This window comes from Mustela nivalis, assembly GCF_964662115.1.
Source record: "Mustela nivalis genome assembly, chromosome: 7".
Lineage (NCBI taxonomy): Eukaryota > Metazoa > Chordata > Mammalia > Carnivora > Mustelidae > Mustela > Mustela nivalis.
In genome coordinates, this window is record NC_139026.1 from 3340158 (window position 1) to 3367910 (window position 27753).

Sequence of the window (27753 nt, forward strand, 5' to 3'; positions counted from 1 at the left end):
GGGCGGCACGAGGTGGGGGAGCCTGGTGGGTGGAGCCAGCGGCAAGACCAGGCTGGCCTCCTCCCCGTGCATCTCTGGGCACATCTTACAACCTCGTGGGCTTCGACTTCCCCACTGGGATGCGGGGCCGGTACAGGAGCTGCCCCTCGGGGTGTCTGGGTAGCACCGGGCCACCCTTAGCCAGAGCCGGAATCCAAGTGTGCCACGACGCAGACTCCGACACCTCCTGTCCCGCGGTCTGCACCCGCCTGCCCCCCAGGCCCGGGCTTAAGCTCCAGGGCTCGCAGCGAGAACGAGGAGAGCCCCGGCCGGAAGACACGGACCGCACGCCGGGCCCCCACGCGCTGGGCCCCCCCGCTGCGGCGAGCGGGGGACACAAGAAGAGACACACATCCTGATCCACCCTGGCCATCGCCACGAGCACCCCTGCCCACCGCCTCCAGCCCGGCCTGCGCACCAGACGGGGTTTCCTTCTCTTGCCCTTTGTTCCTGTTCCTGCTAGACTCACCGCACGGCATCTCGGGGGGTGACAGGTGGCCTGGGTGCGTTAGGACTGCACGCGAGGGCTGGTTCACGGCCAGGCAGAGAGAAGGGGCTACCTCCAGGATCAGGGCCCTGAAGACAAGGTGAGGCCGAGGGGAGCAGATGCACCGGGTGGTACACCCCAGAGACAGACGAGTCCTCACGGTGCCGAGCGGGGACGGGGCTGAATAGTCCTCTTCCGTCCAAACTCTCTGTAATAGACCACAGCTCCTTCAGGCCGTGTCCAGTCGTGGTGGGGGGAGGCCACAGAGAACCGTCAAAGGTGACAAGGTCCCAGGAGAGAGGCAGGGGCAGAGAGGCGTGGCTGTGGGTGGAGGGTGCTCCTTGGGCAAAGGTTTGGCGGTAGGACCACCAGATCCCCCTGATGACAGGACCTGGAGGTGAACAGGAGGGACCCAGCTCTGACCATGTCCCTCCTGGAGTGGGGACGGCAGGAGAGTGGTGCGGGGGTGCCAGAGGTCACCTGTGAGGCAGCCACATGGGTGCTGGGCCGGCCAGCGTGGGGCCAGCCAGAGGGGGGCCCTGCAAGGTACAGCCCGCCCAGACCCAGAGGCCTGTCCTAACACGCACTCACTGCGAGAAAGGCCGGCCACAGACAGAAGCCCCCAGATCGGCACCGTTTCTTGACCTGTGCGGGATTTAGGGAGAAAGTAGTAAGCGTCAGGTTTGGGGAGACACAGCCAAGCCGGACTTCGGCCAGCTGCTGTGGGCCTCCGCCCCTCAGGGACGCACCTGCCAGCCCGCTCCTCCCCCATTCCTGACCAGCCTCTGGCCAGGGAGGCACTCCCCCCCAGGGCCAGGAGAGGGACCTCTGTGACCGCCCGGAGCTGGACAGTTCTGCGTCAAAGACGACAGAGGCCCGGGCCTCGCCTCTGAATGGTCATGGTTCCTGATGTTTCCAGGCTGGGCAGGGAGCACTATGCCAAGGTCACGAGGACACCCTGGGGCCTGGAGTTGGTGGGACCCAAGAGAGAGGAGCTGAGGTCCCCACTTTACAGAGGAGGCTCCAGCCAGGCTGAGGCTCCTGTCCCATGGCGAGGCCTGGGGTTCTCTGGAGAGCAGAAATCCGGAGGAAAGGGCTCCCAAGACCCGCCCCGAGGCCTTTGCCAGGGCTTGCTGGAGGCCGGCCACCCCACCTGGCTGTGGCCCATTGTGGCTGGATGAGCACCTAGGACTGGCAGAAGGACAGCCAGCCGCACCTGTCCGCCAAGGAAGGGACACAGATAGGCAAGCCCACGGCCGGACCGCTGACCTCCTGGAGGGCCAGAAGCTGAGCCCGAGGTGTTGCGCCGGGAGCCAGACCCGCCCCCAGCCCGCACCTCTGCTTCTTCCCACCGAGTCCCTGCCCAGCCCCGGCTCCCCTACGCCCGCCTCCTGGAGCAGAAAAATAGCCAGGGCAGGCCGCGGCTGACTCTGCCTGGCCCATCTGTCTTTGTCCTTTGCCAGGGCGCCTGCCCCCGGTTGTTCTAGCTGCGTGCCCACGAGGGCCCTCTGCTGTCTGTGTGAGCCTCTCTGGGGGCCCCCCGGGGAATCCCAGCTCTGCCCCAGCTCTGGGGCCCGCCGTCCTCTCAGGGGCCCCAAGGCCTCCTGTATGGAAGAGCCTGCCCCGCGGCAGGTGGCGTGGCGGTGCCCAGCGGCCCTGGTAGCATTCCTCCCTCCCGAGGGCCCGGGCGGGTTCACTGCAGACATGAAGTCTGCTTCCAGTGTCTCTAGGTGACCGGGAAGCAAGGATAGTGACCCCCAGTGGGGTCCCCACTCTGGCTTTGCCCATCCCAACAGTGGGCTCAAACAAAACGCCTTTTTTTCTGTAAGCCAAGAACCCAGGTTTTTGGGTGGGGGTCAGGATGTACATTTCTGGGTCTGTGACCCATTTGTGGAGACACTTCTGAGCTGATGGGGCAGAGGCCCCAGGTTGGTGTGTCTGAGGTGGAAGGGAAGACTTGCCGGGCCTCCCTGCCCCACAGTTCCGGGGGTCACCATGGGCCTCGGCGCGGGGGTACGGCAGGATTCCTGAGACAGACCAGAGGGACCCTTCCCACTCAGCCCAGGTGAGGCCTGGCAGCAGGGCACAGGTGATGCATCTGAAAGGGGCTCCCTGAGCTGGGCTGCCAGGGGCACTGAGCAATCGGGGGTCACCCCACCAGCCACCAGCTGCCGCCACCGGCCCACCCGGTCCCACGGTGTCTGCCTTGGGGCAGGGTGCTGGGCAGTGCCGGGTGGGAGGGGCCAGGCCAGCCAGGGACAGGTGTGTGGGCGGCCTTCGTGGGCAGGTGGCCCTTTCAGGGCTGGGCGGATGTCTGGAGCGAGTGAGGCAGACAGACGGTGTCACCCCGCAGTCACCTCAGGCTTGGCTCGGGGCCACAGAGAGCCAGGAACCCCCCCCACGGCCGCCCCCACCCCCGCACTGCCGCCCCGATTAGGTTTCTCCCCATAAAGCGACCAGTGTTTCTGCTCGGCAAGCCGTGCCAACAATGGAGTCTGGGAAAAAGACGTGGGGGTGGCATCCGGGGGCCCTGGGGGGGGTGGGTCTCCTTACAAACACGGCCCATCGAGTTAAGGACATGGCAGTCTGATTGACCTGGGCCAGGGGCAGGGGGCCGTGTGCCCACCAGGGGCCTGGCATGGCCGGGAAGCAGGGAGGCCAGCCAGACCATTTCTGGAGCACCAACACTCAGCAATCCAGACAAATATTTTAAAGTAAAATTCTTAAAAACGAATGTAAAAATGTCCATGACATAAAAATATTCCTCCTACAGACAGAACGGACAGGGTTACTGACTTCTTTTGCCTCGGGCTCCAGCGGCCCAGGGAGGACATGGACCAGGGGCCTCACCACCCCCAACAGCATGCCCTGGGGACAGAACAGCAAAACTGGATCTGGAATCCCAAGTTCCGTGATGCTCGGCTCTTCCCACAGCCCCACGTCCCTCTGGGCGGTACAAGCCACTCCCAGCCAGGAGCCCCCGCTCCAGCCCCGTGGGTCTGGACAGACCCCAGCCCTCCTCCTGTCTCCGGGCTCCAGTGATCCTCTTGTCCGCACCCTCCCTGACCAGCTGCTGCCCCCGCACCCATGATGGGCACTTGAAAGCCTGTGTCCTGCTCCAGCTCCCTGCCCTCCTGTGCCCAGAGACCTCCATGCCAGCACGGTGTGGGCGGCACGGCCACAGCAGAAGCTGGAATGGTAATGCCACAGATGCGGGCTGCGAGGCCCACGAAAGTGACCCCCGGCCGCCCTTGGGAAGCCAGGGGGCAGGGGCTGGCTGGGGTGGCTAGCGGGCTGCAGCCATGGGGGCACGGGCATGGGGAAGGGGAGACAGCTGGCTCTGAAGTCCCCCTGGTCCCGGTTCTGACCCTGCTCTGGCTCCAAGCAGAGATGAGCCTCGGGCAAGTGAGCACCCCTGGCCTCGCGGCAGGGATGCTGGGTGGTCAGGAGCAAGGTCAGCGGGCTCTGTGCCCAGGGAGAGGATGTCAGTGGGGAGAGCGGTGCTTCACCCCTGCAGCGTTTGCTTGGACTCCAAAGGGAGAAGCCAGATGCAGGGCTCTCTGCTCCTGCGGGTGTGTCTGTGCGGTGCTCTTTAGGAGCCAACAGCGTTAACCTCAAAGGTACGCGTTTATCTACAATGTTCTTGGCTCAAGCTACAATCTGGGTCACCTGGCGAGGAGCAGTGTTAAGGGAGGGGACCGGATGCATACCTATCATTAAAAATGCCCAGCACGAAAGCCCACCCCGCAGCAGCCCTGGCTGGCCCGGTCCCCTTCAAGATGGTCTTTCTCCGTGGGACTCTGTTTTCCCCTAAGAGGCGCTGGGTCTGGCCTGGCGCGTGGCCACCATCCTGTCCCACAGGATTTCCCCAGAGGGATCCAGGGCATGAGTAAACCTCACTTTACGGTGACGGAATGTTCTCTCTGGGAACCACAAGAAGAGAACGTCTGGGAAGGGCCTGGAGCAGCAGCCAGCAACCCTCCTAGCCTGAAGGGCTTGGCAGGGCCACAGGTGTCTGGGGAAGGCCTCAGCAGCTCCCCACCCTGTTCCACACGCTCTCCCCCTGGGTGTCTCTTGACAGTGCGGGACTGACCCTCAGCTGGGCCGAGAACACAGATCAGGCCGTGCCCCCAGGTCTGCCCGGCACAACTCCACGCTGCCTGGCCTGAGAGACGGCAGCAGGCCTTGAACAGGCACACTCCTCAGACCCCACTCCCGGCTTCTGCACCAGGTCTTTCCTTGGACGCGCCTCTAGGAGGTTCGCTGCCCTCTGAGGACCGCATCGCTGGGCCCTGACGGCAGGCGCGGAGGGCTGGCGTGCTGGCCGCTCCCAGAGGCACGCTGCCGGGGCCAACAGGGCACGGTGGCCCACAGCGAATGGCCCGGTGCTGGCTCCCGAGACAACGGAGTCTTCTCTATGTGGCTCCCCGGTCCCTGTGGCCAGGAGTTCCCACGTGCCGGGCAGCCTGCTGTTTGCATGAGTGTGTCCCCCGGTGCCATGCTACCTGTGCCCAGCTGGGCACGGTCAGAGCTGCAAGCCTGTCCACACTGTGCACAGAACAAGAGCAGGAGGCACAGATGGAGGCCCCCGACGCCCGGTGGCTCCCAGCTCTGGGACGGTGCTCTTCGGGGTAGCCACGGCCTAGGGGATGTGGGTCCCTCAGGAGATGGGACCATGCAGGGCAGTGGGCTGGGCTGGAATGGGCCCACCCCCAGCTTCCTGCAATGAAGAACCTTAGCTGGCTCAGGCCCCGGGGGAAGCCCAGCTGCAGAGCGGCACAAGCCCACCTCCTCCAGGAAGCCCCCTGCCCGTTTCCTGAAGACGGGCAGGACCTGTGTCCAGACCAGAAACCTGACTGACCACCAGGGAGCCCAGAGGCTCCTTGGGCAGGTGAGGGTGCGGGCGGTCGAGCGGAGGTCTGAGTGCGCCGCTCCTGTCCCCCACGTGGGGGCTGCCCCGTAGCAGCGAGTCTGGGCAGCCCACCCCCTCCGGCTCAGGCGAGAGTCATTTCTAGAACCGTCCGTGCCGGCCCCGGGGATGCCGAGGACTCCCTCCAGGAGCATGGCTTTAATTACAGCTCTTCTGGGCTCGGCTTCGCAGCATCTCCGTCTGCTCCTCGGGGAAGGCTGGGGGGCGGCGAGGGGGCCGGCCGGGCTGGGTGAAGGGCAGGGGTTCCCGGACGGCCTTGCCAAGACGTGCGCTGGTGCCAAGCCCAGGGCAGCCGCGGCCAAGGCCGAGCTGGGGCGGGGGCTGCTGCTGGGCTCCGTCCAGGCCACTCGGGGCAGCGGGCGGACAGTGGTCTCCCTCCCTCCTCCCCCGCCGGGCCGCCTGCCCGCCGGCCTCACACACAAAATGGCGGAGGGCTGCGGCGGCCATTTTGTGCAGCCCCAGGAAGACAAAGGCAGCCGGCAGCCGGGGGCAGGAAGGAGGAATGTCCACTCTGGAAGTGCAGCCGCCTGGCTGCGCGGAGGCCCGGAGGGCCCGGCCGGGGGGCGGAGGACAGGCGGTGCCCTCTCTGCAACCTTCCGCCTGCCCGGGCCCCGGCCACCCTGAGCCGCCAGAGGTACCCTCATCCCTCCCAGGGGCTCTGGGTGGTCTTGGGGACGAGCCCTTGCCCGGGGCGGTGGCACAGATGCCCTCCCACCTTACAGAGGAGGCTGTCCAGCGCGAGGCAGTGACACTGAGAGGCAGGGGTGGACACAGGCTCCCGGCCTCCCAGGCCTGGGCTCCTTCTGGATGAAAATCCTGTTCTGCCCCAGGCCCTCCAAGGGTGGTCTTCGCTTGCCCTGACGGGGGGAACCTCTGACCAGATGGCCCGAGGCCTACCCTGCATTCCAGGGACATCCCAACACTTCCCACCCTGGGTCCAGGCTGGCAGCTTCTTCCCGCCCACGGCCGGTGGGCACAGGGACAGCTGGCAGGGCCGGCCATGCCAGGGCAGCACCAGGGGGACACCAGCCAGACCAGCTCCAGGGATGCCTGGCCGAGACCCCCTTCCTGAGCTCCCGCAGCACCTGCCCAACAGGGCCCCATCTCACACCTCAAAGCTCCGGTGCTGTGTCTGTTTGGGGACAGCCCACCCCCTGTTCGGGGCCCTCCGGGGGCACAAGGGGCTACCCCAGCAGACACGTGCTGGACCGGGAGCCTCTCGGGAGCCCAGCCTGCCAGGCAGCGGGTGCACACCAAGAGCCCGCGTCTCTCTGACTCTGTCCGTGGTCTCCTGATCTTTATCAGACCTCACTCGTACAGCAGGGACAAACAGGACTGCTCTGGGGGCTACGGGGCCAGCCCCAGGCCCCTTCCGCCCCGCTGGCACAGAGTGAACACCTGAGACCAGCAAACTGAGGCCCAGGGGGTCACCGAGCCCTGGCTCCGGCTGAGGCCAGCATGGGGGCCCTCAGAGGGCATCAGGTCCAGGGAGATGTGACTCACACAGAGCAGGGCAGAGCCTGCGTCGTGTGTTCTGATGGGGATTGGCTGATCTAGAGCTAGGAGCCAGGCCTGTGTCAAGACGGAGGCAAGTGGGATTGGGAGGGAGGCCCCACGCCTGTCCCGTGGAGGGGGTGCCGCCGTGGCGACAGCATGGTGTGGAGGGCAGGTGCCATGGTCTTTGCCGCGCGTGGGACCACAGTCGTCCAAGTGTGAACACAGTGCTGTCCTCACGGAGGGCACGGAGGACCTCTCCCGGGAGCCCCGGTTCACATCCCCTCTGCCCAACATTGCTGCTCGCGTGTGTGCCACTTCCCGGACACTTTCTCCCCACCGCAAACCGCACAGACACCCCACAGTGACCACGTGCCAGGCACCAAACCGAGTCCGTCACAGCGAGTGCCCCCGTCCGTCCCCATCATGGCCTGATCCGCAGAGGAGGAATGAGCACAGAGAGGTTAAGTTACTTGCCCACACTCACACAGCCAAGACGGGCATCCTCCTCCACGTCCCCGTTTCCCGCACTGGGTCCCACTGCTGCTAAAGAGGACCAGAGCCCGCTGCACCAGGCGACCCCAGGCAGCCCCACGTCTGAGACATTCACTTTCTCTCCCTGCAGGTGACCGCAGGGGTGTTCGGGCTCCCCAGTCTTCTGAGGCTGGCCAGGCTCGGTGTGTGCGGTGCTCTTGGGAGAAGAGCTGCTCAGTCCCAGGCAAGCTGGGGCCAGGAGCTCAGGGCTGCTGCGCAGAGTGGGAGCCTGTGTGTTCCTACCCAGAGCTGGCCCGCTGGTCTGCCAGCTCCATTAACTACTAGGGAGCAAGGCCTCCAAGCAGGGAGCTGTCTGACGCCAAGCGTCCCACCGAGCCCTGACCTGTGAGCACGGACAGCAGCCCTGGGCCCTCCCAGCCGCAGTGGGTCTGGGAGCTGCTTGCTTTTGCTTCAGTGGGAAGAACCCTCTAGCCCACCCTGGGCCCCAGGGCATGGAGAGCCTGAGCTAGAGACCTGGTCCCCAGCCTCCTGCCTGCCCTCCGGGGAGGCCGCCCCTTCATAACCCGCGGCCTGATGCCTCAGCACAGCCATACACTCCCGGGAACCCAGAAATGTTGCTGGGGGCTGGCGGGGTTAGGGTTAACCTCCCCGAGCCTCTGTCCCCCAAGGGGCACCCACCCAGCAGGGCTGTCCACAACAGAGACAGCTCCTATGGGAGGGGCGTCCGGCTCAGGGCCTGGCACAGTGACAGGACCCGCATCGGGAGTGGCTTTTGTCCCATGCAGCTCGCAAAGCAGGCTCTCGTGGGAACCCGTCCTCTGTTTGCTGTCACATCTCTCCTCGCGGTCCCGGGTTAGTCACCCCCTAGCCAGAGCGCCGCTCGGAACCGAGAGGTGAGCACGGAGTGAAACCCACCGTTCTGCCTTCTGTCAATATTTTCACTGGGACCAGAAGATCAAACGTGAGGTCTTTGTAAGGCCTTACTTCCTACCTGGGTAAATAAACGCTATCTGGACATTGAGCATCAAAATAAATTTCGGCCCCTCCTGGACTGCAGGCAGCAGACACGGGTCAGCCTGTGGGCAGGCGGACGTGGCTCGTCTGTGCTCTGCCGTGGGGCATCAGGCCTGTGCGCACCCACTTCTGAAGAACAGGGCAGCCCGTCCGTCCACAGGAACCCAGGGTTCCTTCAGGGAACAAGCCACCACCGGGTGCCGAGCAGTGGAGCGTGGCTCCTGCCTGTACTGGGCGTGGGGTAGGGGCTCAGCGCAGGGGAAGGGACCAGGGACAGGAGGGAGCCTCCCGTGCCCAGACTTCTCCCCGTCCTGGGCCAGGTCTGGGCAGACTTCAAGATGAACAATACGGAATCCGTTCAAAAACAAATCCTACCAACCGAGTCACCGTCCCCCGAAAACCTTCGGCACCTCCCAGCCCAGCATCCTGAAAGGCAGCTCCGTTGTCCCACTGACCCTCTGGGGCCACAGGGGAGGCCAGAGCTGAGCTCTTCCCAATCCCCAGCTTCTGTTTCTGGCTGAACAGGACGAAGATGAGCCCCGACCAGTGCCAGTCATGCTGGGCCTGCAGGAGCCTGTGCGCACGGGGCTGGGGCTGGGGCCTCCCATCTGGCCCTGAGCGTGATCTCCCCCTGCAGTGAGTGGGCTCTGCGGTCATCTTGGGAATTACCCAGGCTCAGGATGAGCCCAGAATAAGCACCTACTGCATGCGCTCGCCTGCATGCATTCTGTCCACTGCACACTCTGGGAAACATGGTCCTGTCCTGGGGTCCCCATCCTCCCAGGCCTGTCCTTCTCCACCTGGGCCACTCTCCACATGCCTGGGTCAGCTGCTGTCCTGGGTGCCCGTCGCCCTTCTGGCCTCCCAGGTGGCTGGCCCTGCCGACACCCATGTTCCTGGGGACCCACCTCTGTAGCCCCCTGCACGTGTCCATCAGGGCATGGGGACCCAGGACCCAGGTGCACGTTCTGGTGCCCCAGCTGGCAAGAGGAACATACCTCTGGGGCGTGGGCTTCTCGGGGACCCCAGAGGCTACCACAGCTGCCCGTGGGACACCAGGGGATTTCACAAGGGATGCCCAGGAAAGCATCTGGACTAGACAGTCTTGGGCAGAGCCCAGCAGGCCCTGCAGACATCTGGGACCAGCTGTACCCTTAGGCCCTGTTTCCCCAGCGAGCCCCCCACCCGCAGTAAACCTTCCGTCGCTCTGCTCTGTGTCCTCTCTCTCCCCGTGCCCTGCCCACTTTCTCTCTGCCTCTGCCTGTTCGTCCCCTTCCTCTGTTATGCCCCCCCAGGTCCCCCTTTCCCTCTGTCCCGTGTCCTCTGGGGGCCTCCCCCTCACCCCACTCATGTTCCCCCCGGCCACGGGCACCGGCTGGTGTGCTTTCTCCGTGCAGACACAAAAGCCCTGGGGGGGGGCAGCGTCTGCAGAGTCTTGTGGGCAAGCTGGACCTGTAAACGGGGCCCAGATGGCAGAGAGGTCCTGCGCCCAGACGCAACAGCCTGGGGTCCTCTCCACATGGACTTGGGAGGCAGGCCTGCCCCTGACCATGGCAACGGTGGGGGGGGGGCGTCTGGCCCACATGGCCCCATGGGCTCCCCAGGAGGCTCAACTCAGCCAAGGCGGCCCTATGGCCTGCCCTGTGGGCCAGCTTTCAGAGGAGGAGCACAGGTGGGCAGGGGGCTCTGAGCACCACAGGCCCCCGTCAGGGCCACAAGGTGGCTGGGCTAGGGAGCGGCCGGCCGAGGACCTTCTCACCTGCCGAGCCCAAGTGCTGCCCACTCCGCAGACACTTCGGACCGTCCCCAGCAGCTGGCCCAAACCCTCCCACCATGGACCCCCAGACAGACAGCTCCTGGCAGAAGGGGCTTCACTCCGAACTTCTGTGCAGAAGAGAGCCAGAGAGTTGGGCCTGAGTCCAGCTCTCTGGGGCAAGAGACCAGGGCAAGCCCCTGACTCCTGGCAGACCTTGGTCCCTTGACTACAGGAGGAGTCTGGCCGCAGGTCAGGGCTGAGGCCGGAGCAGACCCAGCTGAATGCGCCTGGCTGTGCAATCCTCCACAAGCCGTGTGTGTGTGTGTGTGTGTGTGTCTGTGTGTGCGCGCACGCGCGTGCCCACGTGTGTGTGTCAGTCCCACTTCCGACGTGCCCAGCCCAGGGTGGTACCTGGGGGGAAGAGGTGAACCCTGACTCTCAAGGTTCAAAATGCGGCACTGACCTGAGAGGCAGAGTCATCGGAGTTTCAGGGTCACCTGCAGAACGAGGAGGCAGGAAGAGGCGTGGGTCCTGGAAAGAGAGAGATGCCATGTCAGTCTCGGGAAGGAGAGCCCAGGCCCTGCCCTGTGTCAGTACCCCCAGCCCCGGCCCGCGCTGCCCTGACAGCCTGGGAGGTCACCTCCAGGACTCCAAGGGCCATGAAGCCGATGCATCAGTGAGGCTTTGTGTCCCAAACCCTGGGAAGGGCACCCATTCCCAGTGGCACCACTGGGTTTTCTGGAGGCACCCATCTCCCAGGGCAGCAGCCAGTGGCAGGGACAGGCACCCAGCGGGCGGACCCGGGGCCAGAGGGACACAGGTTCAAGATCAGCCAAGGCAAGGCCTGCCTCTCCCTCCGCTGAAGGGGTCACGGGAGAATCAGGCGCAGTGTGGGAGGGGCTCCGGAGGAGAGGAGAATAGCCCCGGGCAGCGTGGGGCAGCGTGGGGCAGCGTGAGGGAGCGTGGGGCAGCGTGAGGGAGCGTGGGGCAGCGTGGGGGAGCGCGCCCCCTCCAGCCTCGCCCAGGGCTTCAGGGCATCCTGCCGGCACTAGGCAGCTCTCTTGACATCCCCATTGCGGACACTATGCCCTGAACACCACTTCCTACAAAGGACAGCTTTTCCTCTTTGCTTTGGCTGCTGGGACGCTCAGAGCTGAATTGACAGGTCATTACTAGCAGCCAGAGACTTCTATGCGACGTGGCTTCTTTTAGGCCTACCTCTGCCTCTCCTTTTGCCCTAATTTTCTTTTTATCTTTCTGCATTATCTTTGCTGCTCTAAGCTTTAGTATAGATCTATGTATTTTTTATCTACGTTTATTTAGACAGCAGCACTTCAATGTGGAACACTTTAGCTCCCTCTCTGCCCAAGTGATCAGTGGGGGCTATGTGTGGAGGCTTCATTTTTGCAAGTAATGGGTTAGGACTGATTCCAAGTCAGACACCGCCCCCCCAACCTCTTGGCCGGAAGAGGCGCCCTCCTCTGCTCTGACTGGGAATGGGGAGTGGGCTGCGTAGGAAGAGGTCTGGATGCCCCTTTTGCAAATGAGAAACAGAATCCCATGGAGAGGTCTTGGCTTTCCCCAGACCACAGAGCAGTGCAGGCCAGGTAGGTCTGGGACCCAGTTTTGATCTGGACCCTGTGGCTTAGTCCCCTGCCATGGTGTGGCCACACCCACAAGCCCTCAGGGTTGGCAGTGGCTGCCCCCAGGCCGACCCTGGGTATGGAGGTGCTGCCCCGGGACACCGACAGAGAGCCTCGGGGTCAGGAATGCAACCAGGCCAGACCTCTGGCAGCCCCCCATAGCACCTGCTGTGGCCAGGGAGGCTCCCTGCCCTGCGGTCGTGCAAACGGACCCATGACCGCCACATCTTGGGGTGGGGTGGATCTTGGGGTCGGGGTGGAGCCGCTTGGATCTTGGGGTCGGGGTGGAGACCCCTACCCGCTTGGCTGTCTCCCCAGGGCTGTGAAACTAACCCATGGCCACAGCAGGCCTGGGTTCCTGGGGGTGCGGAGACCCTCCTGGCGGCCCCAGTCCCCACCCTGCCTCGACCTGTCCCACCTCACATATTAACACCAGCACATAAACCCCGACCGACAGACGTAAGGAACTGGACCCCACTGAGCTCCAGTGAGGGGAGGAGCCAGGAGAGCGCCGGGGTGGCCCCGACACCTGTCCAGCCTTCAGGGAGGCGTAAGCCACTGAGCTTCTCGGGAGCCCGGTGTGTGCCAGGACTTGTGTCCCGTCCCCCTGGCCTGTCACAGAAGCCATGCGTGCTCTGGGATCCACAGTGCGTCCCCAACACTCCCCCAGGAGCGGCTCATGCCCCAGCCTCCCAGGAGAGGAGACTGGGGCTCTGGCAGAGCGTGTCCTCCCGCGTCCAGGAGGATGGCTTGCGGCTGGGGGATGGGCATGCCCATCGCTTGGCACCATGCAGGCGGCCATGGCTCGGAGCTCGCTCGGGACAGTCTCTGTGCCAACAACTCAGCCCTCCTGGCCGGCCCTGATTCCACCAGCTTCGAGGAGGCCAATCAGGGTCTTCAGGCCGCAGGGCAGGCTGGGGACTCAGGGCGAGGCAAGGGCACACGGCAGGCCAAGGAACCCTGTGCTCTGCCCTCACTGCTCGTCCCGGAGTGGGACCTCGGCCACCTGCAAGGGGCCAGAAGGAATCCCTCAGGAAGGGTGGGCCTGGCTGCAGGCTGGGCCCGAGGGGCTGGAGCTGGGCTCTTCTGAAAGACGGGCTCACATTCCCTTCCTGGTCAGGCCGCCCACCTCCCGGGTTGCCTCCCTGCCCTGGCCCAGGGCCAAGACCATCTACCTGGGTTCTGTGGTCCTGGAGTGTCTCCCAAAAACCATGATGGGTCCCGCCTCCTTGGGGGTACTCTGGGATGAGTCACCTTCTGAAAGACACAAGGTGACCAAAGAATCAGCCGGGCAGGCCTGGTGGCACATGACTCCGAGAACGGGAGGGGGCTCGGTGTGACCCTCCCCTGCCTCTATTTTACCTGGCACCACCACTAGCAGAGGGGCCCAGCTCATGGTAGGCAGCGCACCGCTGTGCCCAGAGGTTATAGGCAGCAAGGGAAGCCTCGTCTGCTCTCCCAGCTCCAGCCCTGGTCTGGAATCCCCCCACCAAACCAAACCCCAGCCACTGGCTTCCGTGGGACCCAGCCAGCATCTTCCGCTCTCGCAGGGTTGCCGCCCGAGTCAGAGTCTCCCTAGCTCTGGTTGGAGGCTGCAGGTCTGGTACTGCCCACCCCCCCCCCCCCCAGGGCTGGCAGCTCTGCATCAGAGACCAGCTCCCATGTGGCTGGGTACACCCCGGCCCAGCGCAGAGCCCAGCACCCAAGAGGCCCCCAGGATGGCAGGGAAGCGCCACCACCCCCAGCCCTGGCTCTTGGAACCATGTCTGTATCTGGGCTCCGAATGCGTAGACCTGACTCTGGGCCTTTTCCCAACGAGCCAGTGAGAGGACACCCGAGAACTGACTGAGCAGGAGTGCAAGGCCCCAGGGTGCCCTCAGAACACCTGGCTCAGGGTGAGCCAGAGGCCAGGCTCTTGAACTTGCCCCGCCTCCAGGACCCTCCCCACAACCGGGTCCAGGTTCCCCCAAAGCAGGGGGCTGGCTCCGTCTGTGAGGACAGAACGGCAGACCCAAACCCAGGCCCAGCTCACCACAGAGAGGGGCCAGGGTGGGCCTCAGCGGGAGCCACTCTGCCTCTGCCCCAGGCCGAGCGTGAGTGGACGGCCAGGAGGAAGGCAGCGTCTGGGCCCTGGGCCCTGGGTCTGCGTCCCTTCCACACCCTCCTCCCCTGGCCTCTGTGAGCCCTCCCGACTTCCTGAACATGCCCACCCCCCACCCCGGTGTGAGACTGCGGCTGCTCTGTCCCGCCAGGGGGACAAGCTTCCCCAGACCCCATCACCAAGCAGGTCCCACCTGGAGCAGGGAGCCACCAGGGCCAAGAGGGACCAGTTGCCACTAGCTGGCCTGCAGCGTCCCCACCTCGGGCAGAGGGGGTCATGGGACTCATCAGGCCCTCAGAGGCTGCAGGGGACTGGCTCGTGGGCTCCCCAGAATGTGTTCAGACTCCCACCCCGAAACACTATGTGGAACCCCAACACCAACGCTGAAGAGGGGAGCCTAGGGGACTTGTGAGCCCAACGCACTCTGCCTGCAAGTCACACAGCTCTGGGTTCTAATCCTGTTTCCTGCCTCTCATCATCGAGAGCCGCTCTTAGCCTCAGTTTCCCTAGCTGCAGGGTGGGGTTTCTGGGCCTGAGCACCTCACTGCCCTGTTTTATAGGAGAAGAGCACCCCTGAGAAGGGACTGCCCCGAGGCAGCACAGCCCTTGGTCCCTGGCGGGGGCACCCTCCCTGCCTCTCCTCCCAACGGGACCCATGTGTAATGACCCCGGGGCCCATCTGCCTGCGCCTGTAAGGCGGGTGGGTCAGGAAGTGCCTCGAACTGGGGCGTCTCTGATGCCTTCACCTGGAGCTGATGGGACAGCACCCGAGGGTCTGCCCAGGAAAGGAGAACCCCGAAACTGCACAGGGGAGCCAACGGAGCACACAACCTCACCCCCCACCCCGGACAGCGCGCACAGCCTGGCTGGGCTCACAGAGGGCCGCTGCCATGGGCGGCACACCGTCGTGCCCACAGGCCCAGCAGCCGAGGTCCGCTGTTTACAAACGGCCCTATTCTCTACGACCAGTTGATGTTAGCCGCAGAAATCAAGCTTCCAGGGAGCCGGAGGTGACGAACAAGGACGAGGCCACCCTGGGCTGCTCGAGACACAGGGGCTGTGGCGAGCAGAGTTCCAGCTGTGGCAGCAGGTTTGGTTCTGGGATCCTGGCCCGATCCCTGTACGGCACGGGAGCCACATGTGGCCACGGCTGAGAACTCACGAGGACGGCTGCCCAGGGCAGGGGACGTGAAGCCCCTTGCAGCTGCAGGCGGCACTGACGGAATGCTCTCCCCCCGGGACACTCTGCTGCTCCCACACCCTTGCCGCCACTCTCCCGGTGACGGCACAGAACAGCCAGGCTGTGTCCACCAGGCACGGGGACGCGGGGCGCTCCCTCGGCCTCTCACCTTCACCGCTGCCTGTTTCCAGTCTCCGTGGGCCGAGCCAGACGACTACGGCGCTGCCTGCCCGCAGAGCCCATGCAAGTCTTGGGAGTGCCTCGTTCTCCCTCGGGGCTGCCTAAGCCTTCTGAAAGCTGACCTCCCTCAAGAGCCCGGCCCATGGGCTGTGGCGGGGCGGGGAGGGAGGCCAGAGGCCCCTGCCCCCTTGGGGTCACTAATGAGCTTGGGCCCGCACGTCCCAGAGATCACGAGGGAGGCTGAGGAAGTGTGGGGGGCTGGCCAGATCCGCGGTCTCCACCTGGTGTGTGGCTGCAGGCACAAGGTCGCCCCTCCTGCCCTTCCCTCCTGTGACGCCGGAGAACTGTGGCGGGTGTTCCCAATGACCAAAGTACATGTCCCAAGCTGTGACACCGGAGAACTGTGGGGGACGTTCCCAATGACCAAAGTACATGTCCCAAGCCCACAGCTGGCTCATGATGACGCCTACCATCACTTCTCTTGGAGGCCCTGCACTGGGGCCCGTTCCCTCTCAGAGACTGTGCCCCATGGTGTGGTCACTTGGATGAAGGGTCAGCCCAGGCTGTCTTGGCAACTGTCTTCCCCCATGCAGTTCCAGACTCTGGAAGGCTTTGGCACAATGAGGCTGGTGCCTAATTGGTCAGAACCAACCCTGGGACCCGGCAGGATGTCTCAGAGTTCAATCCCCGCCTTGCCCGAGCCCAAGAGTAGCCTGGTCTCTGGAACATTCTTGTGTCTGTCTGCAGGGCAGTCCAGGGCCCACAGAGGTCCCATTTCAGCTCTGGGCAAGCCCCTCCGCATCTCTGGGGCTCAGGCTCCCAATCTGTTCCACAGGGACAGCAACACCTACCTCCTCAGATTTACACGCAAGATTAGAGATGGTGCCTGCTGCACACCCAGGCCACACGGGGCTCCCTGGACCACACGCCCACCACTGCCCCCCACCCACGCCGGGCTGCTTTGAGGACGTGTGAGAACTCACTCTGGGCCTTTATCCTGGAGAAATTCCTTCTCCACCTCTTACTTCACCAGGGACCAAGTCTCTAGGGCCTGGGGCTTGAGTGGACACCGTGGAGGCAGGAGCTGGGAGCCCCCAACAGGAACCCTGTGTTGGCCAAGCTGCAGAGCCCGGAACCATGGGAGCATGGATCCCCAGAACTGCCTGTCCATACTTTTCTTTGGCATTGAACTTCCTTCTCCAAGGTCACGTGTGGGATAAAGAGCCTACAGATGGAAAGAGCCAGTTGCTAATAAATCATGTGCAGAGCTCACCCTCATCTCCGTGTAGGAATGCCCCGCAGAGGATGGGGCCTGACCCTGGGGTCGTGCCGTGTCGGAGACCCAAGACTGCAGGTACCCAAGACAGGTCGGGGGGCGTCAGAAGGAGGCTGTGAGCTGGTCCAGCCACGTCCTCCGGCCAGAGGGCCAGAGGGCCAGAGGGCCAGAGGGCCAGAGGCCCAAGCCATGGTGCCTCTCCGGGTCGGCTGCTTCAGTTGGTTCCAGATGGCTCTCTGGCAGGGACCGGTGAAGCTGGGACTCGGGGAACTGACGGCTACCACAGCAGCCAGTGTGGAAGGGCACAGGCCAGCTCAAACCCCCAAGGACACAGTGCCCAGTGGCAGAGCAGCCAGCCCCAGGGAGGGGCCTGGGCAGCAGAGCCCAGCGGGCCGCAGAGAATCTCCTGTGCTCTCTGAGCCTCAGTCCGGTATCTTAAGAAGCAGCCATCACTGACATCACGAACGTGACAGTGAACACACGTCAACCCCACAGGCTCGGCCCCCACATCCCACAGGCACTCTTGCCAGGCAGTGGCCCACGCCGTACAGTTACCAACTGGGGCCAGAAAATCGAGTCTCTGCCAGGGGCCGGTCCGTGTACACACCCACCCTGAGCTCTAGCAGGTCGAGGGGCGTCACAAGGACGTCCCTACCTCCAGCAGCAACGGAACAGGCCCCAGCACCAGCCTGACAACAGGGGTCCCGGTCGCCACAAACAGACGCCACTTCCAGACATCAGACTCCAAACACTCGGGACGAGAACAGGACCCTTCAGGGGGGTCCCCCCTCAAGGTAGCAGCATCGCCACCACCGTCGGCCTGGAGGGGCCTTGCCGCGCGCCTCACTCTCAGCGGCCCCTCCGCCCCCTACGGCAACCTGCCGCACCTTCTGCAAACGTCTCTCCTTCTGGGGGACGGCGTGCTGCCGTGAGGATTTGGGTGGGTTGAGGTCACCCTGGCCGGGTGGTTAACTGTGATTTAAAGGAGTTTTGCCTAATTCAATAAGCTCTGAAGAACCGAGAAAAGGAGAGAAGGGCAGCCCACGGTTCTCCCCTGCTGAACCAGGCCCGAGGCAGACTCCCCCCCCAGGAGGGGTCCCACGCACACCAAGGCGGGCGGCCACAGCCTTCCGTGGCACTGGCTCCCACCAGCCGTGTCTGTGGAACGGGCCATGCCACCCCGTCAGAGATCTTTGTCACAGCTCCCTGACCCAGACACCCCACCAGGACAGTGGCTGGCCACGTTGTTTCTCATGTTCGGGGAGGCATGAGGACACACACCTCTGGCTTTACACATAGATCTTTCCTCCTTCCCTGGGGAGACCCCGCCCAAAGCCCAGGAGCTCTTTCGCGCACCTGAGGCCGCCCCTCCAACTGGCCCCTGGGAACCTTCCAGAGACTCACCAAATGTCAGAGGTGGTGGGGAAATGGAGGGTCAGAGCTGGGGAGGGACCAAGCCCCTGCGCACTGCTCAGGCACCATCTCCCCGAAGCACACTTTCCAAAGGGCCTTAGTGGAAGCTGCCTCAGACCTGTCCCGGGCCCTCGGAAGGGTCTGGATGCCAACGCCCTCATGCGACCCAGACCCGTGAAGATGAATGATGGGAAAGAAGAGGGGTGCGGTGGGTGCTACGGAGGGGCTGGGCAGCCCACTGCCAGGGCAGAGGGGGCCAGAGGGCCTTGGGGTTTGTGAGGACTTCCTGGAGGAGGAGGACCCCCATAAGCCCCACACAGTGGCGGGGCCATGCAGGAAATTCATGAACGGAAAATGTCTGACCTAAATTAACAGGATATGCCACCGCTCACCAATGACGTCGGATGGGCCAATTGAGTCCAGCTTTCATACCCACTGAGCAGAGGAGAAAAGGCCCCAGAGCCTTCTACAGCATCTCTCACTGCTGGTCGTCCCGACTGAACCCCCACCCCAAAGCAGCAGCCACGGTTTTCCCGTGGCCCGGAGTTACCTGGAGTCCTCCCTCTGTGGGTCGCAGGTGCTCAGGGCTCAGGCCTGTCTGTCGGATGCTGCCATGCCGTCCCTGATGAGGTGGGGTCACAGTCCCCTCAGATTAGTCCTAAAAGAGAACGTATTGCTGGAGGTAAAAAAGTTAAGACCTGTCCCCTTGTCTCCCAGAGCGCCATGGCCGTGTGACACGGCCAGCCAGGTGGCTCATGCCGCCACCCTGAGTCCAGGGTTCACGGTCTTCCCTCCCTTCTGTTTCAGCCTCGGGATTCATGAAACACTCCCCCAGGAGCCTGCCCTGGGCCAGGCTGGTGATGCTGGCCGGTCTTTCCGGAGTTGCTCAGTCTCCAGAGCAGACACTGTGACTGGGCCGTGAACTGATCACGGGGCAGGTGAGCAAGGAGGGCCTCCAGGAGGAGGCGATGCTTGGGCCACCGTCTAGAGAAGTGGGAGGATGCCAACACGGAGGGGGCTGACAGGCTCCTGGGAGCCTCTCTCGTCTCGGGAAGGGGAGACTGGACTTCCTCCTGGAGCTGGGCGGGAGCCCCCCAGGGCGGGAGGCAGGGCGGAAGTCTGCATGGCGATCTCGCCTCTCTGGGTGAGACCCAGACACGCTGAGCAGAAGCAGAGCTGGCAAGACTTGGGCACAGTCTGTGTGTGGCAAGGAGGGGAGCCGACGATGACCCTGCAGGTCAGCAGCCAGGGGACATCCGCCGGGAATCACAGGGGGTGGGAGCGGACAGTTGTGGTCACAGCAGAGGAAATCCCCTAGTGCGGGCTGCCCACAGTCGGGCCCTAAAGGGCGCATTGGCCAAGCAGCCCCCCGGGGCCAGCCACGGCCTCTCCCGCACCCTGGCCAACGCGGCGCGCTGCGTCATTTCCCTGAAGAGCGCACCCCGATCCTTGTTTCAGCCCCAAGCCACGGCCCGGAGCCCCCCCTCCCACGGCACCAAGAAGGAGCAGGGCCTGTGCCCTGACTGTCCCCGTTCTAACGGGCCGACCCGTCTGGCTGAGGCTCCTCCGTGAAGTCAGTGCGGGAGCCTCAGCCTCCCGGCTGGCAGCCCATCAGGGTTCCGTGAGGCCGTCCCCAGACAGCAGACGTCAGGGCTCAGAACACAGAGGGGCTCTGTCCCCAGGACACAAAGCAGAGCTTGGGTGCTGGGCGGCGCCCGCTGGCTTCACTGCCTCCCCCATCCGCGGGTCTCTGGGGGCGCGGCGGTGGGGGGCGCTGAGACGGGAGGGGTGGTGGAGACCAGAGGAGCCGGCCTGCCTGCCATAAATCACCACGCCAAGCTTTATAATTATCTGGGCACTTAAGCTCCTCTTTCTTCTCTTCCCCCTTTCCCTGGGGAAATTTCCTTCATTTCCTACAAGATCCCGGTCTCCCCGCAAATCTAAATCAACCTGGGCCACGCCACGGCCGGCTCCCCCGAGCTAGCTCCCTTGGCCTTTCACTGGGGAGGCGGGCCGGGCCGGAGGGCAGGAAGGTGTCCTCGTTCAAACCCAAGTTCCCTTCCTGCCCAGGGCAGAAAGCTGAAAATGCCACCACGCCCGTCCTTTGAGTGGCGGTGGTGACCGTGTCCCTGGTGTCCGTTGGCTGCGGCTCCCGCCTCCGGGGGATCTGTCGGGAGGCTTCCCCGGGGAGGCAGGCCCCAGGTTGAGTAGGGTCCCAGAGGAAGAGGAAATGCCACTGCACATGGAAAAGCCACCTGGGCTTTCCAGGTGACCTCGACAAACAGCTTTCCCTGAGGCCAGGCAGGGCCAGCGTCACCGCCCACCCCCACCACCCGCACCCCCATCCCGTCCCCCCGCCCCCGCCCCGAGTCTGGGGAGCCGTGGAAGGGGCAGCTGCATCGTGTGTAGAGGGTCTTGCGGGGGAGCAGCTCCAACACCACCATCATCTACCGTCTGTCCAGCCCGATCCTGAGACTCATCTAATTCCCACGTGCCTGCAGGTCTGTTTCTCCCCATTACACAGATGAGAACATTAAGGCCCAGGAAGAAAAGCTATCTGCCCGGAGGCTTGCCGCTTCCGAGGTTCTGCTCCTTGCATGCCAGCTGGCAAGGGTCCCCATAGGGCAGTGGCAAGGGCTCAACAGAAGGCAGGTCGGGCAAGAGTCCTCAAAGCGTTCCCCATCATCTCCGGTAAAAGTCCCACCTCGAGAGGCAGAGGGGATGGCAGCCCCCGCGCCAGGGCGTCCGGCTGGGGCCGGGGGCTGCTGCCATAGACCAGTCCTGGGCAAGCGTTTCAAAGTCAACAAGCGGCCAGGCTCTCCCAGGCCTCCCTCCCAGGGGGATGAGCCAGCCGGGTTTTTTTTAAATCTGGATCTCATTTTCTGCCCACATTTCTGACCTCCGGAAGCCTCTCGGGTAGTTTTCCAGAGCCCTCTGGATTCTGTCACGGGCACGTTTCATGCCTCTGCTCGCCACATTCACAGCCAGGTCACTGGGCGCCTCCCCCCCCCGCCCGCCGATGCCAGGAGGAGCCTGCGGGCACGGCTGCCCGGGCCTTCCCAAGCCCTGGGTCCACGGGCTCCAACTGGCTCTCCAACAGCCATTCCGGTCAAATTCCATGACTCCCTTCCTCTGAAAAAAAAATCCCCTCTCTGAAAACAAACAAAAGTCCCAGAGAGAGATGGCTTTGCCTCAGCTGCATGTCTGCCTTGTTCCGTCGTCCTGTTTGGCACGGCAAGCACCTGGCGAAGCCGTTCAACCCTCTCATTCTACAGATGGGTAAACTGAGGCCCAGAAAGAGGAAGGGGCTACTGAAAGTCCCCCCCATAATTCTATGGCCAGCCAGCATGGAGCCGGGGGGTCCCTGTAGCAGCTGCTGGTTCTGAGCAAGAAAGGATAGGGTCTGAGCCCACGGCGAAGCCCAGAGAAGGGCAGTCATGGCCCGGGGTGCGACCTTGGGCCCGCAGTCCACCCACGCAGTCCCGGTCCCACGGCCCAACACTGGTGCTCAGTACATGTGAAAGAAACCTCGGTTTGGGGGGGGGTTGCGTGCCTTGAACTTCGGGGGCAGAGCTCAAGGAAAGCAGGCTGGCTCTAATGGAAACCAGTCAGCGGGCCAAGTGCAGCGGGAACCACCCCCCCAGTGGTTTCCATGGGGACGGAGCCGGGAGGTGGAGCTCTGGCGCGCCTGCCGCAGCAGATGTGGCCTGTGCAGGGCTGGTGTGGGGAGGCAGGAGGGGCGGCGCTGCGCCTGGCAGCAGGGCCCTGGGACGTGGCAGGCCCCGGGCTGAATTCAACAACAAGCCCGGGGCCGTAGGTCCGCCACCTCCGGGAGGCTTCCTGGATTCCTCAGGCCGGCGCTGGGGGCTCCTGGCTGACTTTGTGCTCCCCACCCAGCACCACCAGGCCTGGGGCCAGGCCTTCTTGAGGGCACCCCGTTCGCTAAGTGAGGTCCCTGGGCCTGTGAGTTGGGGACAGACTCCACTGCCTGTCACAGCTCTAGCCCTCTAGCAGAGGACCCAGTGCCCAACAAGGTCTGCTTGATCCAGTCACTGGATGGTGTGTCCATCTCCTCTTGGACCCCAAGCCAGGGCCCGCCCAGAGCAGGCTCCCCAGCCGCTCCAGAGGTGTGCCCTCGAGAATCAGATGAGCTCTGAGCAATGCTGGGACACGAGGGCCAGAAAGGGGACCCTGTGGACACACCGGGCACGGTTTCTCCAACAGGACATGGCCCCGCTCACCCGCAGAGAGCCGCTTTCAAACACATTTACCCTGACCTCTACACAGTACCCCAGCACCTCTGTCCTGCCCAGGCTGACGGATCCCCCTCCAGCGGAGACCCTCGCCTCAGAGCAGACCTCACAGACCCCGAGAGCCTGACCGGTCCGCTCTGTCCACCTTAGCACAAAGTACGAGTGTCTCCATGAGCAAGGGGTCCAGGCCCATCAGATACAACCAGCCTCCATGTGAAGAACCTACCCAAATCCTGCGCTCATCCTCCACGGGAAGTTCCCGGCACCATGGAAGGGTATGAATTGGGCACAGAGCAGAAAGGGCCACTTTGAGAACATCAAAGGCTGCAAAATGGTCTTGCCTGTTGCAGGTTTTTACAGTGTCCCCCAGAGGCCGTTATTCCCGGTGCTTGAGTGATAAACCCTGCAGATCCCCTGCCATGGGCCACAAGAACAGTGAGAGTGGGCATGACCCCCTGGGCCACCCATTCTCAAGGCCCACTGCCATACTGCACCGTCAGCCACCAGCCAGCACCTTGAGCCACACGGGCCTAAAGCCCTCAGCCCAGCAGGGCACTAGGGGCTTTAAGCAGGCCTCAGATGCGGAGGTCACGGCAACCCAGCCAGAGACAGGTCCTAGGGACCCCAGAACCAGCATGACATGGCCCTTGGCAGGGAAGCGAGGGAAGCCATCCTGGCTCTTCCTGGGGACGGAAGAACTCCAGCCCAAAGGACAGGGCCCTCCTGGCACTGTGTGTCTGGGGAGAACCCACCAAGGTCAGCACCCAGGACAGGTAAATGATAAAAAGGCTCCGGCATCCAGCCGCTTCTACCCAGAGCGGGTCCTGCGGTCGGAAACCTGGTCTGGGTGCGGACTCTGTTACTCACTGGCTGTGTGACTCTGGGGATGCTCCTGGCCCTCTTGGAGCCCTCTTGGAGCCTCGGTTCTCTGACACTGAAAACTGCTAACTAACACCTTCCACACAGGCAGGGCCTGTGGCCGTCCTGCCTGCCCCACATCCCAGCACCGGGAGCAGCGCAGGCACACAGGGGCTCGGACGGGATGTCAGAAGGAAGCGCAACAGGTCGCCTGCACTCCCAAATGGATGTTTAAAAAAACGAGGGGGGGCGCCTGGGCGGCTCACTCCATGAAGCCTCTGCCTTCGCTCAGGTCGTGATCCGGGGGTCCTGGGATCGAGCCCTGCATCAGGCTCCCCGCTCAGCAGACAGCCTGCTTCTCCCTCTTCCTGCTGCTCCCCTGCTTGTGCTCTTTCAAATAAATAAATAAAATCTTAAAAATAAATAAATAAGTAGGATCGAAGTACCCGGCCCTGAGCCTGGCACATAGTAGGTCAACAAAGGACAGCTGCTCCAACCCCAAGGAACCAAGTCCCGTGTGCAACATCTGATCCTCCCTTGGGGGAGCAGAGTGTGGCCCCCAGTTCCCCGCTGGGCCGAGGCAGGGGTTTCTGCCTCTCTGGGTCCCTTCATGGGTCCTGCCTGAGCCTGTCTTACTTGCTCTTCCCCTGGCAGCGGGACACTCGAGGTAGCGGCCATACCTTTCCCCTGGAGTGTCCGCTAAGGCTGCGGTGGCCCGCCACGCTGCCCGGCTCAGCAGTGACCCCCGGGAAGCCACCTCCCAGAGCCGCCACCAGCACTGTCACACAGGCCAGGCTGCCCCCGGGCTGCCCCCGTGACCGCATCTTGGGGAACGGGCTCACCTCCAGCGCTAGAGCACCCAGGGCTGAGGCCTGAGACCCTAGAGGCCCACCCACCCGTGCTGGGAGCCTCCAAAGGTCCTGGCATCGGGCGACTTACCCTTTGGGTGATCGTCACCGCAAAGGCTCCAGCGGGAGGGCGCCTCCTCAACCCTGCATCAGCCCCCGTGACGCTGCCGCTGCTGCCGCTGCAGGCCACCGCGGCCGTGTCCCCCGGGCCCGTGCGCGGCCCGCGGGCCGGGGGCCACCTGCCTGGACCCCACGTGCCCCGCTCAGGTGGGAGTCCTCGTCCCATGGAGCCAGAAGCAGCTACACAACCAGGAGGCTCTGGCGGGCGGGAACGGCGGGAACTCTGCTCGCCGGCGGGACCCCTCCGCCCACGCCGGCCGGAAGTGCGGGCACACCCACTGCAGGAATCCCGGGGCAGGGCTGGGCTCCCAGGAAACTGGGCCAGAGGTTCCCCAGCACATGCTGGAGCAGCCTGGCCTCCGCCACCCACCCCCCCACCCCCGGCTGCTCCCTTCAAAAGGTCTGGCCTCGACCTCCCTTCTAGCCCCTCAAGAAACTCAGAAGCCAGAGTCCTGGGGAGCCACCAACAACTGCTCCCCTTCAAGGGGGGTCAGTGGCGAGTGACCTCATCACCTTGGAGGCCCCGAGAAACCTGTGGGTAGGACTGATCCCCATGCTTTATGGACAGGGAAACTGAGGCTGGATGGGCAGGCAGCTCCGCGGAGAGTCCAGGCCTCTGGTCTCTGCTAAGAGGCCCCAAAGAGGGGACACACAAGCCCCCTGGGGCCTCCCAAACAGGCTCCCATCTGACATGTCGGACCGTTTCCCGAGCTTTGAAGACACAGAACTAAGACCTGCAGTAAATATCATTCTCCTCAAAGCTCTTTTTTTTGTCCAAAGGTGTGCTGGGTGTTCCCAGGGCCTCCTCGGACCGCCCCCAGCCTCCCCCGTTACTGATGAGCCAGCGGGGCTGCGGAAGCTTCTCGGGGCCTTGCACGCAGGTGCACACACACGTGCACGCGCGCGGACCCGCCCGGGAAGACTGGCCCCGCGGGCCGCTCCTCACAGCACAGCTGCCAGCGCACCCGGCGGCCCACCCTGTGCCTTCCGGCCGCTCCCCGCCCTCGGCCACCTTCCCGGATCCCGTTCTGGGCCTGCCCGCGCCGCCATTTCCTCTCCCGGGCCTAGAGGCTCACTTCCACTCCTCAGCGTCTGCAAATGGCCGGTGCCTGGAACAGCCCGGCCCTCCGAGGGGACCGCTCCGCGCCTGGCCGGCTCCCCGCGTGCAGCCAGGGTGGCCAGCGGGCCTTCCTTTACCTTCCAGAAGCCCAGCAGCTGGGGTCCCGGTCCAGCCTGCTCTGGCTGGCCCTGGGCTGGGAAGGGGACCCATGACAGGGGGGCAGCGGGGTGCCCAGCAGGTGTCCCGAGGGATGGCCCAGGGGCTCCACGGCTCACTGAGAAGCCAGGCAGGCACGGTGCCTCCAAATGCCCTCTGGAAACCCCTGACGTACCAGGCAGAGCAGAGGGCACTACCCGTGTGCGCACACCGTGGGGCCCACGCCCTGGCAAAGGTGCGCCGTCCGCACCTGGACACCGTGTGGACGTGCAGAACGAACGTGGGACGGCAGCCCCGGGTCCGGCCTCCATCCTGACCGTGGCCAGCCGGCCGAGTCTGGGGCCTCGGCTTCAGGCCGGGGGCCTCCCCTGGCCGAACACAGCCGGCGTTAACCCCCGCCTGGCAGGCATTTCTGAGACTCAGAAACCAACCAAGAACGAACAGCGGGTATGGGGTGGTCTCAGGGAACGGAGCGCTGGGCCGAGTGCGTTCCGTGCGTGACTGTGAGGTGGGGACGCTTTCCTCATCTGTGAAACGGGGACATCGGGAGGTGCGATGACTTGCCTTTGACGGACGCGGCCGGGAACTGACACCGACTCCGTCTGAACCCTGGCCTCGGTCCCGAAGGTCCTTCTCTTCTGCCCTTGGCTTTGCCGAACGAGCAAAGTGCGGGGTTCACCTTGCCCACTCCTGCGGGAGCACCCCGCCCGGCGCCGTGTTCCCGGGGCTGCTTGTGAGTACAGGTCTGATGCCAAGACCAGGGTCGAGAGGCTGGAAGACCAAACGGGAAAGGAGGACGTGGTTAAAAAAAAAAAAAAAAAAAAAAATCCAAGAGCAGAAGCGCTAGAGAAAGCGGCTCCCCAGGAGCTCCGGCAAATTTCATCAACTTGTCGCCCTTCCTGTTATTTCCAAACATCTCCACCAACAGGTACCTGCCTTCAAACAAACACGCCGCAACAAAGCACTTCTACTAACAAATGGAAGGAGGTCTGGGAGCCCACAGGAGACCGCAGAGGGAAACATCTGTGTCTCGTTCCCGTTCGGCCACAAGCCCCGGGTGTGAGCTCCCGGCCACGGCGAGGGCAGGCGGCCTCAGAGGCGGGGAAGGGCAGAGCCAGGATCCAGAATTCGGGGAAAAAGCAGAGCAATCCCTTAAAAGTGAGGCGGGGGGCAGGGAAGAACCCTCGGAACAGATTACATCATAATGTGAGCAAATTCACAAAACAAACAGTTATCGTGTGCAAATTATTTGTGCTTGTAAAACTTCCTGTCCTCACGTGAGATGATGGCCAATAAGTTCTGCACCCTGTTATCTCGGTGAGATAATTCTTTTTTTTTTTTTTTAAGTTTACAGCCTCTCTTCGTAGTTACCTGTTGAACGTGTGTGCGTATGTGTGCTTTGCCGAGTGGCGGGTTTAAATGTACCTTTAAATCACTCGAAAAATCTGTCATCGGTTTTTCATAAATAACTCAGAATAATTTTATGTTACCCTATACAAAACAGCTAGAGATGTAATGAAGATCTCAAAATCTAAAGTCTCAAACCCCGTAATTTTGAATTTAAATCTAGTGTTAACGCTGTTCATGCTGCCAAACAACATAAAAACTGGGCATTGGTTAAAACACTGAAGTCCTTTGACGTAGGGCATTCGGAGTCTTAAAGCGCAAAGAGGAAGACCGACGATTAAATTCTCATCTAATGAAGGAGATGGCGGTTCCTCCACCGCGCTGGTCAGGGGACGAGAGGGCCACAGGACTGTTTTTATATACAAATGCCACTTGTTTATTTTGACCTCAGTTCTTCAAAATTGTCGACTCCACAATTGAAATATGCTGTGTGTTCCAACAAGGACCCAGCAGTCGTAATGACAGACCAGCCCATCTGTGCTGTGAGAATGTATAATTTCGGTGTATAGTGGAGTTTATATAGAAGCAATGATGTGAAAACTGCTATGCGTGGTACTTTCTTAAAAAAACAAAAAACAAAACAAAACCAAAAAAACAACAACAACAACAAAAAAAACCCGACCTGCTGAGAAGTATTGAGTACCATGAAGAACGCTGATATTTTGCCTGATTCAGGACACAAAAGATTGCAGGGTATCTTCCTGATTTTGTGGGGAGGCGGAATGTCATTGCCCAAGTTACAAAACAAACACGGTAATCAGTCACATATAGCCATCCCGGCTCTGTAAGGTGCGTGCTGGAGAATGTGGTATCCAGAGACACTACTCCCATTAGATGATCATAATCTTGGAGGAAAATACTAATTTAGAATGAAAATGCTCATTTATGGAAATTAATTGATTTTATGCTGCTTGCCCTTACCTCCAAAAAGAGCACGAGGTCGTGCTCGGGAAACGTGACTATCATTCCAGAATTTAGGATTAAAAGTCCTATTTACCTAACTAGTAATACCAAAAAATTAAAATTTTTGGAGATGAGGCATG

The 27753-nt window shown here is 62.8% G+C and overlaps 1 protein-coding gene and 1 long non-coding RNA gene across 3 annotated transcripts; both read right to left on the minus strand.

Annotated features, from left to right (window-relative positions):
* Positions 1 to 673: 673 nt before the first annotated feature.
* Positions 674 to 2256, minus strand: LOC309869103 (uncharacterized protein). 2 transcript variants are annotated; one of them, XM_082739640.1, is made up of 2 exons: positions 1118 to 2256; positions 674 to 734 (listed from the first exon to the last, which is right to left on the minus strand). In XM_082739640.1, the coding sequence occupies exon 1, from the start codon at positions 2230 to 2232 to the stop codon at positions 1264 to 1266; it is 969 nt and encodes a 322-aa protein (XP_082595766.1). In that variant the 5' UTR covers positions 2233 to 2256; the 3' UTR covers positions 674 to 734; positions 1118 to 1263. The 2 variants fall into 2 exon arrangements, with proteins under 2 accessions (XP_082595766.1, XP_082595765.1); XM_082739639.1 differs by lacking the exon at positions 674 to 734 and adding an exon at positions 826 to 917.
* LOC309869106 lies at positions 912 to 27753 on the minus strand. Its single transcript, XR_014313990.1, has 5 exons — positions 25868 to 27753; positions 18559 to 18666; positions 13034 to 13115; positions 10679 to 10746; positions 912 to 1171 (listed from the first exon to the last, which is right to left on the minus strand). It is a non-coding gene; the product is annotated as an uncharacterized lncRNA (long non-coding RNA).